This window comes from Schistocerca gregaria, chromosome 9, assembly GCF_023897955.1.
Source record: "Schistocerca gregaria isolate iqSchGreg1 chromosome 9, iqSchGreg1.2, whole genome shotgun sequence".
In the NCBI taxonomy this organism is placed as follows: domain Eukaryota; kingdom Metazoa; phylum Arthropoda; class Insecta; order Orthoptera; family Acrididae; genus Schistocerca; species Schistocerca gregaria.
Window position 1 is genome coordinate 162,734,804 of NC_064928.1, and position 14,462 is coordinate 162,749,265.

General features: G+C 41.9%; 1 protein-coding gene across 3 annotated transcripts in view; it reads left to right on the plus strand.

Moving 5' to 3' along the window:
• Positions 1–14,462, plus strand: part of LOC126291983 (zinc finger protein 501-like) — a 128,138-nt gene that overhangs the window by 73,986 nt on the left and 39,690 nt on the right. For all 3 annotated transcript variants that reach the window (XM_049985742.1, XM_049985740.1, XM_049985741.1), the window contains exon 8: positions 14,216–14,265. In XM_049985742.1, coding sequence (XP_049841699.1) covers positions 14,216–14,265 — 50 coding nt within the window. The remainder of the gene's footprint in view (positions 1–14,215; positions 14,266–14,462) is intronic.

The window sequence follows — 14,462 nt, forward strand, 5'->3', positions numbered from 1 at the left end:
GTGGTTCCTTCATAGCATCTCATTGGCCCCTCTTGGTACCACTTAGCTACGCAATATCTCATCGGCGGCTGCTACTTCTTGCACCACTCTCGATACTGTATGACACTGCAGTGCCTGAGCAAGGACTGCCATCGGTGGGGATGGAAGCTCGGGCTGCATATCCGGAGCCTCTCACTCTACAGTCTGCAACCATTGCTGCCGATCCCGAAACCCTTTGTCATGCACTCTGACATCCAGATGGCTCTCACCCCCTTGTTGCCTGTTCCATATGTCAGTTAGTCTGGGGATTGTGGACAATGGGCTACTCTCATAACACTCAGTTTCATTCATATGTGCCAGTCTGGGCAGATTGAGAGATTCGTGTGCCTCGTGTTGCCGCCACCAACACCACCACAGACATCTCTTCTGTCACAGAATTGTGGACGGTGATGCCCAGTCTTTCACCCTGTAGGAGGTGTGTATTAATCCATTGGTTACTACACCTACCACCCACAGCAGACCTAAGTGGGGCCACTACAGCAAGTACTGTGTGCTGACGTACAAATTGTGCACGCACAACCATCCAAAGTGGTCAGTAGTGACAGCCCTGTCACCAACCCAGCACCAGCCCTCATGTGACGCAGTTCAACAGTGATACATGATGTGGATAGCATCTTTATAAGGGTGTACACAGGCCTCCTGGCCCTCAGTTGTGAAATGTGTTTAAGACGCTAAACTCAAACTACCTTCATTGTGGCCTCGTCAATGTGACTGTGGCCCAATAAATTGTATCTGTATCACAGATCAGTGTCGGTTAGACCGTCAGTGACAGTGCATCGCTAGTTCCTGCTACTAATAAGGCGAGTACACCATTCGCTTGTTACATATTTTTACGAGCTTCAAACAGGAGCGACTTATTTTCAGTTATATGGGTAGTTATTAGTTTATTTTTGTAATTTCTTGTGTGTTTGAGTGCTTACTAGGCACAACCTTTTATTTCAATAACAGTGTAGTGTACAGTATCGCTGTTGCGATCGACCCTCGTATCCTACAGGCCTTTGTTTGGTTGGTTAAAACAGCTCAGTGTTGGTTAGACTGTCAGTGAGAGAGCACTTCGATTTCATGCTGCTAATGAGGCAAGTACACCAGTTGTTTGTTGCATATTTTTACAAGCTTCAAACAGGAGCGACTGCAGTAATGGATAGGAACTGTGATTGTTGTGTACAGATGCAAGCCGAGCTAGTGACCCTTCGCTCACAGCTCCACGCTGCTTTGGCTTCTGTCACACAGCTTGATGCTACTGCCAAGGGACATCACTGTGCGGGATTGGAGGCGGGGATGCGAGGGACGTCGAGCACGTCCCATGTGTCCTCCGATTGGTCCACTGCTGTGGCTGTTCTGGGCACTGCCTGCACTGAGGTTGACCCCTCACCCGTGGTCAAGTAGATCATTCCAAAGTCTGACAGGCAGTGAAAAACTTTCTGAGGGGCCAATCGTAGGGCCTTCCCGGTTCGTTTGATGAACAGGTTTCGGGTGTTATCTGTGGCTGACGATGTCTCTGAGCCAGATGCAGTCATCCACCCTGTTCCAGAGGAAGCTCCTCCGCCCACAAGGTCTGGGCATTCTCAGAGGGTGGGTTTGCTGGTAGTTGGGAGCTCCAACATTAGGCTCATAATGGGGCTCCTTAGGAACATGGCTGCCAAGGAGGGGAAAGAAACCAGTGTGCACTTTGTGTGCATTCTGGGGGGAGTCATGGGTGCTTCTGGGTGCAATGAAGAGTACAGGGTACAACCAACTGCAGGTGATGGCTCATGTCGGTACCAATGATATATGTCGCTTTGGATCGAAGCAGATTCTGTCTGGTTTCGGGTGGCTAGCAGAAATGGTAAAGACTGCCTGTCTTGCTTCCGAGATTAAGGTGGAGCTCAGCATCTGCAGCATCGTCAATAGAACCGACTGTGGTCCTTTGGTGCAGAGGCGAGTAGAGGGTCTGAATCAGGCGGTTCTGTGACTGTGTAGGCTGCAGATTCCTTGCCTTGCGTGGTGGGTTTCCGGGTTCTGCTTAATAGGTCAGGAGTCCTCTACACACAGGAGGTGGTTACACAGGTTGCGGGGGCTGTGTGGAAGGGACTGGGTTTTTTTTTAGCTGAGAGTGTCTCAGGGAACCACAGAAGGAACATCCGTCCAAAAGTGGGCAGGTAAAACAAAGTAAGGTAATTGTAGAAATGATTGGTATTGTAGTTGTAAATTGTCGTAGCTGTGTTGGGAAAGAACCAGAGCTCCAAGTGCTAATAGAATGCACTGAAGCTCAAGTAGTTGTACATATAGAAGGCTTGCTAAAGCTAGAAATAAGTTTAGCTGAAATTTTTTCATACGATCTAACAGTGTTCAGAAAGGATAGATTAAATACAGTTGGTGGTGGAGTATTTATTGCTGTCAGAGGTAGCTTGCCTTCTTGCGAAATTGAAGTAGATAGTTCATGTGAAATAGTACGGGTAGAGGTTATACCTGGCAATCGAACTAAACTATTAATTATATTGTTTTACCGACTCCCCGACTCAGAAGATATAGTTGCTTAACAGTTCAAAGAAAACTTGAGTCTCATTTCAAATAAGTACCCCACTCATACAATTATAGTCGGTGAAGACTTCAATCTACGTTCGATGTGCTCGAAAAATTATACGTGTAAAGCCGGTGGCAGGCATACAATGTCATCCGAAATTGTTTTTGAACAATTAGGTCATGAGCCCACTCGAAGCGTAAATGGTTGTGAAAGCATACTTGACCTTTTAGCAACAAATAATCCTGGACAAATAGTGAATATTGTGACAAATACAGGGATTAGCGACCACAGGTCAGTTACTGCTAGGCTGAATACCATAACACCTACAACCATCAAAAAGAAACATAAAGTATATCTGTTTAAAAAAGAAACTGATAAAAATGCTCTTAACGCATTTTTAAGAGACAGTCTTCACTCCTTCCGATCTGATCATGTAAATGTAGAAAAGTTGTGAAATGTTTTCAGAGATATAGTATCGACAGCAATTGAGAGATATATACCACATAAATTAATAAGTGATGGTACTGATCCCCCACGGTACACAAAACGGGTCAGATCGTTGTTGCAGAAGCAACGAAAAAAGCATGCCAAATTTAAAAGAACGCAAAATCCCCAAGATTGGCAAATTTTTGCAGAAGTTCGAAATATGGCACGTACTTCAATGCAAGATGCTTTTAATAATTTACACAATGAAGTTCTATCTCAAAATCTGGCAGAAAACCCAAAGAGATTCTGGTCATACATAAATCACAACAGTGGCAAGACACAGTCTATACCTTAACTGTGCGATAACAACAGTGAAGTCACTGATGACAGTGCCACTAAAGCAGAGTTATTAGACACAGGTTTCCAAAACTCCTTCATCAAAGAAGACAAAGTAAATATTCCTGAATTCCAATCAAGAACAACTACCAAGATGAGAAACATAGAAGTAGATATCCTCGGTGTAACGAAGCAGCTTAAATCACTCAATAAAGACAAAGCCTCTGGTCCAGATTGTATATCAGTCAGGTTCCTCTCAGAGTATACTGATAAAATAGTTCCATATTTAGCATTTATATACAATCACTTGCTCACAGAAAGATCTGCACCTAAAGACTGGAAAATTGCTCATGTCACACCAATACCCAAAAAGGGAAGGAGGAGTAATCTGCTGAATGACAGGCCTATATCACTCATGTCGATTTGCAGTAGGGTTTTGGAACGTATACTGCATTTGAACATTATGAAGTACGACAAGGAAAACGATTTATTGACACAGTCAGTACGGTTTCAGAAAATATCGTTCTTGTGAAACACAACTAGCTCTTTATACTCATGAAGTAATAAGTGCTATTGACAGGGGACATCAAATTGATTCCATATTTTTAGATTTCCAGAAGTCTTTCGACACTGTTCCTCACAAACATCTTCTAAACCAAACTGTGTGCCTATGTAGTATTGCCTCAGTTGTACGACTGCATTCATGATTTCCTGTCAGAAAGGTCACAGTTCATAGTAATAGATGGAAAGTCATTAAGTAAAACAGAAGTAATATCCGGTGTTCTCCAAGGAAGTGTTATAGGCCCTCCATTGTTCCTGATCTATATTAATGACATAGGAGACTATCTGAGTAGCCGTCTTAGATTGTTTGCAGATGATGCTGTAATTTACCATCTTGTAAAGTCATCAGATGATCAAAAGACTTTGTTTAGAAGATATCTGTATGGTGTGAAAAGTGGCAATTGACCCTGAATAAGGAAAAGCATGAGTACTAAAAGAAATCCGCTAAATTTTGATTACACGATAAGTCGCACATATCTGAAGGCTGTAAATTCAACTAAATATTTAGGGATTACAGTTACAAATAACGTAAATTGGAATTACCACATAGATAATATTGTGGGTAGAGCAAACCAAAGACTGTGATTCTTTGGCAGAACACTTAGAAGGTGCAACAGGTCTTCTAAAGAGACTGCTTACACCACGCTTGTGTGCCCTATTCTGGAGTATTGCTGTGCGGTGTGGGTTCAGCATCAGGTGGGACTGATGGATGACATCGAAAAAGTACAAAGAAGGGCAGCTCGTTTTGTATTATTGTGAAATAGGGGAGGTAGTGTCACAGACATGATACGTGAATTGGAGTGGCAATCATTAAAACAAAGGCATTTTTCATTGCAATGGGATCTTCTTGTGAAATTTCAATCAGCAGTTTTCTCCTCCAATTGTGAAAACATTCTGTTGGCACCCACCTACATAGGGAGAAATGATCATCACGATAAAATAAGAGAAATCAGGGCTCCTGCGTGCGGTTTGAGAGTGGAACGATAGAGAGACAGCTTGACGGTAGTTCATTGAACCCTCTGCCAGGCACTTTATTGTGAATAGCAGAGTAATCATGTAGATGTAGATGACTGTGTTCCTAATTAGAACAATTCTGTGGAGTATGAACAGCATAAACAGTAAAAGGGAGCCTTATTATTCCATGCAAAAGAAGGCTGATGTAGCGCTCTGCTGCAGTTTACCTAAGTGTGTTAACCAACAAGCACATTTTATGCATATTGAGTGACGTCTTCAACACTGCATTCCACATTAAAAAATGTTCAACAGCTTCTTCCCGCAATGTTCAGGTATGTGATTCTTTCCAATAAGGAGAAGTGATTGTGGTAGACTCCCCAAACTCAGCATGCTAGATATGATGAAGAAAGTGTGATGAGGAAATAATTGTCCTGAGACAACTGTGAAGAACTGGAGCTTCTGAAGACATCTATGCAATCAGCACTAACTCTCAAGCAAAAAGACCACCCTGCTAGACTATACTTTTGTCAATGGATTCTGAAATGGAGAGCAAGAAATCTTCAGTTGATGGCTTGCATTTTATTTATGGGTAAGAGGACTTTCACACTGAGTGAGATAATAAATCATCATTACAGCCATGTAATTGCATATACAAGTTCTTCAGTGATCTTGGAAGCAACGTGTTAGGTCTGCTTTAGTGTAAATGTGTGAGCAGGAATTGTGGATGACAGACTTGTGCATTTTACCAGACAAATAACAGGCGCTTTTTATCAACACTTTCTTTGCAAAAAATTACCCACATGAAATTACAATGTAATTCAGACCGTTAGCTGCTTACAGCCATTGATAAATATCAACAGGGCAGTTGAAAATGTTTGCCCCGACCAGGAATTGAACCTGGGATCACCTGATTGCATGGTAGATGCTCTATCTGACTGAGCCATCAAGGATACAGAGGATAGTGTGGCTGAAGGGACTTATCTCTGGCATCTGGCACAGATATCCTCTGTGTCCTCGGTGGTTCAGTCAGATAGAGAGTGACTGCCATGTAAACAGGAGGTCCTGGGTTCGAGTCCCCATCAGGGCACACATTTTCAACTGTCACCGTTGATATTTATCAACACTTGTAAGCAGTTAATCATCTGGATTTCATTGTAATTTCATTCTGCGAGAGCTGCAAGATAACCAATGATATATGTTATTTTGGACATGTCCAAATGAACAGATATCATATTCATGTAACTACCCACATTGTTTGAGATTGCTGTTTATCGTGTAGAGTAGAATAACTATCACTCATTTACAACAGAATTTTTATCATTTTTACAGCAAAACATGTTTCACTTAGTTGTAACAGGGATCTCCAGTGGTCTACAAATATATAAAAATGGCAATGTTTTGCATAACTGTAAGTATTTTGATTTGAGATGTGTAGGAAAGTAATGCAATAGAAGACAAATGGGTAGATTCTAGAGAAGAAATTATGAAGGCAGTCAGAGGTCCACTATGTAAAAGGCCAAAGCCTAGTAGAAATTCTTAGATATCACAGCAGATACTGAATTTAATTGATGAAAGGAGAAAATGTGAACATGCAGCATATGAAGCAGGTGAAAGGGAATTCAGATGTCTAAAAAATTAGATTGACAGGAAGTGCAAAAGACAAAGCAGGAATGGCTAAAAGACAAATGAGAAGCTGTAGAACAGGCATAAGTAGAGTAGAGATAATTTGATGGAACACTGGAAGACCTGAGTGGAAACAAGGCCCTGGAGCAGATGATACTTTCTCAGAATAACTGAGATCCTTGGGAGGGCCATCCATGACTAAACTGTTCCATCTATTGTACAAGGTTAAAGAAACATATGAAATACCCTCCAATTCTAAAGAAGGTAGGTGATAACAGTTGTGAATATTACAACACTATCAGTTTAATAAATCATGCCTGCAAAATACATAACAAATTAATTACAGAAGAAAGAAAAAACTGGCAGAAGTTGATCTCAGGGAGTATCATTTTGGTTTCCAGAGAAATGTAGGAACACATAAGAGGTGTAAAGCTAAGTTTATAGCATTTGTAGACTTAGAGAAAGCTTTTGACAGCTGTGACTGGAATACATTCATTGAAATATTAAAGTAGCATGGATAAGATACAAAGAGTGAAAGGTTATTTACAACTTCCACAGAAACCAGGCTGGAATTAGAAGAGTTGAAAGATGCTAAAGGGAAGAAGCAGTTGAGAAGGTCTGTACTTTGAGCAAACAGTGAAGAAAACCAAGAAGAGGAGTCTCAGCATGAGGATTTTGGAAACTGCATGACTTGTCGGGTGTTCGAGGAGTGCTACAGTGAATGTCTTCAATGCATGGTGAAACTGAGATGAAACCATGTCCAGCGATCATGGGGTTGAGCAGTCACCCTTCATTACAGATGTTGGACACCGTATGCTGGGCGAACTGGTAAAACAAGAGAGTTTGTGATCTGTGGAAAAAATAACATTAGACTTTAGTGCTGGGCAGAGTACAAGTGTATTCGAACACTTAGTGCACCGAACACTCCTAACGATGGGCCTTCGCAGGTGACAAACCATGCATGTTCCAATGTCTACACCAGGATGTTTGCAATTAAGTCTGAAATGGCACTTGATCATCAGCACTGGACGTTGGAACATTGGCATAGCATTGTATGGTCTGATGAATCTTGCTACCTTCCTCATCATGCCAATGAGAGGGCGCAAATCATCATCTTCCAGGGCAACAGCTCTCTGACGCCTGTACTGAGGGAGGGAGACAAGCTGGCAGCTCCATTATGCTCTGATGTCATTCACATGAGCAACTATGGGTCCAGTGAAGCTTGTGGAAGGCACTATGACGGCCAAGGAGTATTGTACACTGGTCATAGACTGTGTATATCCCTTCATGACCATCATGTTTCCCGATGTCAGGGAAAGTTTTCAAGATAATGGGCTGTCATAAGGCCAGGAGTGTGATGCAGTGGTTTGAGGAACACAGTGGCAAGGTCTGATTGTCGCACTGGCCCCCAAACTTGCCAGTTCTGAACCTGATCAAACACATCTGGAATGTGATGTGGCACCAGAGCTCATCCCCCCCCCCCCCCATCATCCTTTGCGGAATTTAGGGGAATTAGCTGGTGTGTGTGTGTGTGTGTGTGTGTGTGTGTGTGTGTGTGTGTGTGTGTGTGTGTGTGTGTGTGTGAGTGTGAGTGTGAGTGTGAGTGTGAGTGTGTGCGCGCGCCCGCGTATGTGGTGCCGTCTCCCTCCAGTGACCTACCGAGGCCTCATTGCTGCCATACCATGATTTTTCACTGCTGTAGTCCATGTGAAAGGTGGACATACTGACTATTAGGTAGGTGGTAATAATGTTCCAGCTGATCAGTGTATATCATGTCGTTGTTGATGAATGTAATGACTTTCCAGATGGATTACAAATGAACATTTTGATCACTGTTCATAAACTAGAATACAGCATAATAAATTCCAGATTTTAATCAGCTTGGAAACAGGATGCAAGTGTGCTAATGAAACAAGAAGTACATTGATTAGAAATATAATGTCTAATAAATAAAACAAAAGAGGGAGTTAGAATTATAGTTGTGATTGCATTAATAATGTACAGTGGTAAGAGTAGCTATGAAGCTAGTCCCAATTGTCATTGCTGGATGTGTACAATGGCTAGCAATTTATTGAACTGACTGTAGGTGTTTGCTTGGTTATGAATACAATGCTTAAGAATACTCGAGACACATTTATATTATTTGCCTATCTAGAAGCAACATTCAGCAATGTAAAGAGGTGCTAGAGATTGCAGTGGTTAATACATAAAATCCTCAGAAAAGTCGGTATATGCTATGGGGGAGACAGGTAACACAAGGCTTCTCCAAGAATTGAAGACTATTTGTCATTTGCAGTGATCCAGACAAAATTTTACACTAGTTGGCAACACTAACTTGTAGTGTGGCCTTCTCCCTCCACAGTGGGTGGTTGCACAACTCAATAGTTTATTCAATCTGGCTGCGGCTGTTGTTAGAGATGGATGCTCCACTCCCATCTCCCACCAAATGTGATGTGTGCGTGGTCATTCACTTTCTTAACATGGAGAAGATCTGCCCAGTTGAAATTCATCATTGTCTGATGGCCATCTATGGTTATGTATTAACCACTGCAATATTAGAAGCAGTGTGCTGAGTTCTTGAGTGGTAGAACTAGTGTGTGTGACAAGAAAGGAAGGGGAAGAAGATTATTTATTGATGGGTCATTGTTGGGGAAAATTGAGAAGACAACTGTCTGACACTCTGGGATCTCACAGTTTTGATTACAGAAGTACTCTAAAGAAAAATTATGGCACAGGGAGGTGTGTGCTCATCAGGTGTCAAAAATGTTGAAAGAGGTTCTCAAGGAAAATTGTGTGGAGATAACAGAAATTTTTTGACCATTTAGAAAGGGAAGGAGATCAGTTTTTGAACTCGGTTTACAGGTGACGAAACATGAGCTTACCATCATATGCCTCAGTCCAAAATACAATCAGTGACAAGACATCACCCTAGTTCCCCTCCTATCCAAAAATTTCATCAGGCAATGTCTGACAAGAAAGTCATGGCCAGTATGTGTTGGGATCGAAAACGAGTTCTTCTTACTGAATTTTTGGCAATGGGGTATATAATCGACTGCAATTGTTATTGTGAAAAGTTAAAAAAAACCTTGGAGACTGGTACAAAACCATGAAACAACAGTCTTTCAAGTGGGATACCATTAACCATTCAACCTTTAGACCAGACCCATCACCCAGTGATTTTTCTCTCTTCCTTCTTCTGAAGAAACATTTCTGCGGAAAATGCTTGTCTATCAACTAGAAAGTCTGGGAAGAGATGTCAAGCTGGTGGTGGGTTGTGCTGGGAGATTTTTTTGACAAAGTGATCGAGGACCACATAATGCAGCTTGAGAAGTGCATCGAACTTGTCGGGGATTATGTACAAAAATAATGTAGTCATATATGAACATTGCCATGTATAAATTTTGTGTGAATAAAATATTTCCTGATGTTTAAAATGAAAGTGGTCCTTAACTTGTATGTAATGTGTGATAAGCAAGAAAGAACAGTAAGAATAGAAAATCAACAGAGAAGTGCAGGAAAGTAGTCCTCGTCCTCTACAGTTCAGCCTCTAATGTAGCAGAATGGGTCAATACATTAAGAACACTCGGGCACTAATGACCATAGAAGTTTTGTGCCCTAAAACCCTAACAAAAAAAACCCATTAAGAACAGGTTGATGCCAGGTGTATCGCAAACTGTGGTACCTGTATAGCTCACTGCATTTGTGAAGGGCATTCAATTTTCTACATTTTGTAACAGTATTATTCATATAAAACAGACAGTTTGGAATCAAACAGTGGAAAATCCAGTATGGGATGTAACAATGTTATGAGAAGGAAAGTTGCTACGCACCATATAGCGGAGATGCTGAGTTGCAGATGTGCACATCAGAAAAGATTTCCACACTTAGCTTTCAGCCAGTGGTCTTTGTGAACGGTAGACACACATATGCATGCACACACAGACTTATGCAAACACAAATGGAACACACAACTGCAGTCTCAGGCAACTGAAACAACACTGTGGGTAGCAGCACCAGTGCATGATGGGAGTGGTGACTGGGTGGGGGAAAGGAGGAGGCTGGGGTGGAGAGGGGGAGGGATGGTGTGGTGGGGATGGCGGACAGTGATGTACTGCAGGTTTGGTGACGGACAGGGTAGTGGTGGTGGTGGTGGTGGTGGTGGTGGGGGGGGGGGGAAGTAGTAGAAAAGGAGAGAAATAAATAAAAAAATTTAAAAAAAGACAGTGTGGTGGTGGAAGGACGACTGTGTAGTACTGGAGTGGTATCAGGAAAGGGGCTGGATGGGTGAGGACAGCGACTAACAAAGGTTGAGGCCAGGAGGGTTACGGGAATGTAGGATGTATTACAGGGAAAGTACCCACCTGCGCAGTTCAGAAAAGCTGTTGTTAGAGGGAAGGATCCATATGCCACAGGCTGTGAAGCAGTCATTGAAATGAAGGATATCATGTTTGGCAGTGTGTTCAGCAACAGGGTGGTCCATTTGTTTCTTGGCCACAGTTTGTCCGTGGTCATTCATGTGAGCAGACAGCTTGTTGGTTGTCATGCCTACATAGAATGCAACACAGTGGTTGCAGCTTAGCTTGCAGACCACATGACTGTTTCAAAGGTAGCCCTGCCTTGGATGGTATAGGTGATGTTAGTGACCAGACTGGAGTAGGTGGTGGTGGTGGTGGTGGTGGGAGGATGTATGGAACAGGTCTTGCATCTAGGTCTATTACAGGGCTATGAACTATGAGGTAAGGGATTGGGAGCAGGGGTTGTGTAAGGATGGACAAGTATATTGTGTAGGTTTAGTGGATGGTGAAATACCACTGTGAGAGGACTGGGAAGATAGTGGGAAGGACATATTTCATTTTAGAGCATGATGAGAGGTGATCAAATCCCTGGCAGATAATGTAATTCAGTTGCTCCAGTCCTGCGTGGTACTGAGTTAGGAGGGGAATACTCCTTTGTGGCCAGACTGTGGTGGGAGGTGGTGGGGGACTGGAAAGATAAGGCATGAGAGATTTGTTTCTGCACAAGTTTGGGAGGATAATTGTGGTCAGTGAAGCCTTCAGTAAGACCCGTGGTATATTTCGAGAGAGACTGCAGATGTGATGACCACAGGTGACTAGGCTGTATGGAAGGGACTTCTTGGTATGGAATGTGTGGCAGCTGTCAAAGTGGAGGTATTGCTGGTGGTTAGTAGATTTGATATGGATGGAGATACTGATGTAGCCGAGATGGAGGTCAACGTCTAAGAAGGTGGCTTGTTGGTTTGAGTAGGACCAGGTGAAGCAAATGGAAGAGAAGTTGTTGAGGTTCTAGAGAAATGTGGATAGAGTGTCCTCACCTTTGATCCAGATAGCAAAGACGTCATCAATGAATCTGAACCAGATGAGGAGTTTTGGACTTTGGGTGTTTAGGAACGGTTCCTCTAGGTGGCCCATGAATAGGTTGGCATAGGATGGTGTCATGCGGGTGGCCATAACCATACCCCACATTTGTTTGTAGGTAATACCTTCAAAGGAGAAGTAATTGTAGGTGAAAATATAGTTGGTCATGATGACTGGGAAGGACCTTGTTGGTTTTGGAATCTGACAGCCATTGGGACAGGTAGTGTTCAATAGCGGTAAGGCCATAGCCATTAGGAATGCCAGTGTACAGGGAGGTGGCATTAGTAGTGATGAGCAGGGTACCATAAGGAATAACTTCCATGGTGCTACAGGGAGTGATAGAGGTCAACGATTGTAGATGATGGTGGAGTTTAGAATACAAATAACTAACAAGGTTGGGAGTAGGTGCTATTTTGAGATGAAGAGGTTGGCACAGGAGAAGAAATTTTGGTGGGATGCATCAAACTCATCAGAAAATTCCTGGAAAAAGTATGTTTTTCATTTTGAATTTTATTTCATTATGATTAATAGGCATCATCTATTCAGGATTAGGCAAAAAGTGTGTTCCAGTTTTATGAGTCACTCCATTGCTTGCACAGTCAGCCTACATAGCTTTCCCCACATTGGCAACCTTTTTTGCACTGTCGCTATACACCCAGAAGCTAATTTGAGTAATCAAATGGAACATATTGTGACACTGTTATCATATTTAATTATTTCCATTTGTTGCAATTTGGGAATAAAATAGGAGACGACATCCTGTGACATCTACATCTATGTCTATAGTCTGCAAACCACTGTGAAGTGGATGGCAGAGGATATATCTCATTGTATCAGTTATTAGGAACATGAGAAGAATTATTGTTTGAATGCCTCTGTGTGTGCTGTAATTATTCTAATCTTATCCTCATGATCTCTATGTGAGTGATATATAGGGGATTATGGTACATTCCTAGAGTCATCATTTAAAACCAGTTCTTCAAACTGTGTTAGTAGACTTTCTTGGGATAGTTTACGTCTATCTTCTTTCTAGAGTCTGCCAGTTCTGTTCTTTCAGTATCACCGTGAAACTTTTCCATGGGTCAAACCAACCTGTGACTATTCATGCTGTCCTCCTTCCTAGATGTTCAATATCTCTTGTTAGTTCTATTTAGTATGCATCCCACATATTTGAGCAATATTGTAGTAAGGGTTACACAAGTGATTTGTGATCAATCTTCTTTGTAGACTGCACTTCCCCAGTATTCAACCAATACACCAAATCTACCATCTGCTTTCCCTTGACTCAGCCTATGTGATTATTCCGTTACATACCCCTATAAAGTATTACACCCAGGTATTTGTGTGAGCTGGCCGATTCCAGCAGTGACTCATTAATATTATAGTCACAGGATACTATGTTTTTCTATTTTGTGAAGTGCTCAGTTTTACATTTCTGCACATTTAAAGCAAGTTGTCAATCTTTGCACTACTTTGAAATCTTATCGAGATCTGACTGAATATGCAGTTTCTTTTAGATAGTACTTCATTATAAATACTGCATCATCTGCAAAAAAGTCTCAGATTGCTATTAATATTGTCTACAAGACAAAATGAAGAACAATGACCACAACACACTTCCCTGAGTCACATCTGAAGTAACATGTACATCTGACAGTGACTCTCCATTCAAAATAACATGCTGCATCCTCCCTACCAGAGCCCTTAATCCAGTCACAAATTACATTTGATACCACATATGATCGTGCTTTTGACAATGAGTGTAGGTATGATACTGAGTCAAATGCTTTTCACAAATCAGGAAATTCTGCATCTACCTGCCTGCCTTGATCCAAAGCTTTTAGTATGTCATATGAGAAAGGTGCGAATCGGGTTTCACATGATCAATGTTTATGGAATCCATGCAGGTTCGCACAGAGGAGGTCACTCTGTAAGAGTTACCTCATTATGTGGGCTCAATGTATGTTCTAAGGTTGTACAACCATTTGATGTCAAGTATATTGGCCCCTTCTTGTAGATGAGTTGGAGATACCTCATTATGTGAGCTCAATGAATGTTCTAAGCTTCAACAACCAAATCATTGTCAGGGTATTGGCCCCTTCATGTAGATGGGTGTGGCCTGTGCTTTTTTCCAAGAACTGTGCATAGCATTTTATTCCAAGGGATCTTCAATGGATTATATCTAGAAGAGGGGCTGGGCTAATTCAGCCACAAATTCAGTACAGAATCTGATATGGATTCCATTGGGCCCTGGAGCTGTGTTCGGTTTTAATAATTTCAGCTGTTTCGATAGAAATCTCTTATCAGCTGTTGCATTGCATTGGAAACGGTCTATGTTTGATCACCATACAATAGTGCTGGATCTATTATTATTATATTCTCTTAATCATTCTTTCAGGTGCTTGGACATGAAGTGGAATCAGCAAGCAGTGACAGTGAACCAGGAAGGTATTGTACAGTTTTTTTTGTATATCTACATTTTCATTTTGTGTGGGGTTAGTTTTGCAGCTTCATGCTGTAAGTGTTGCAGTAGAAAACAAGGCTGTACACTTGGTGCACAGAATACCGAATGCTAGCGACTGGTGCCTGTAATGTTCACACATTGTGACACAACCAGCCAGGTACTCCTGTTCCATGAACAGCAA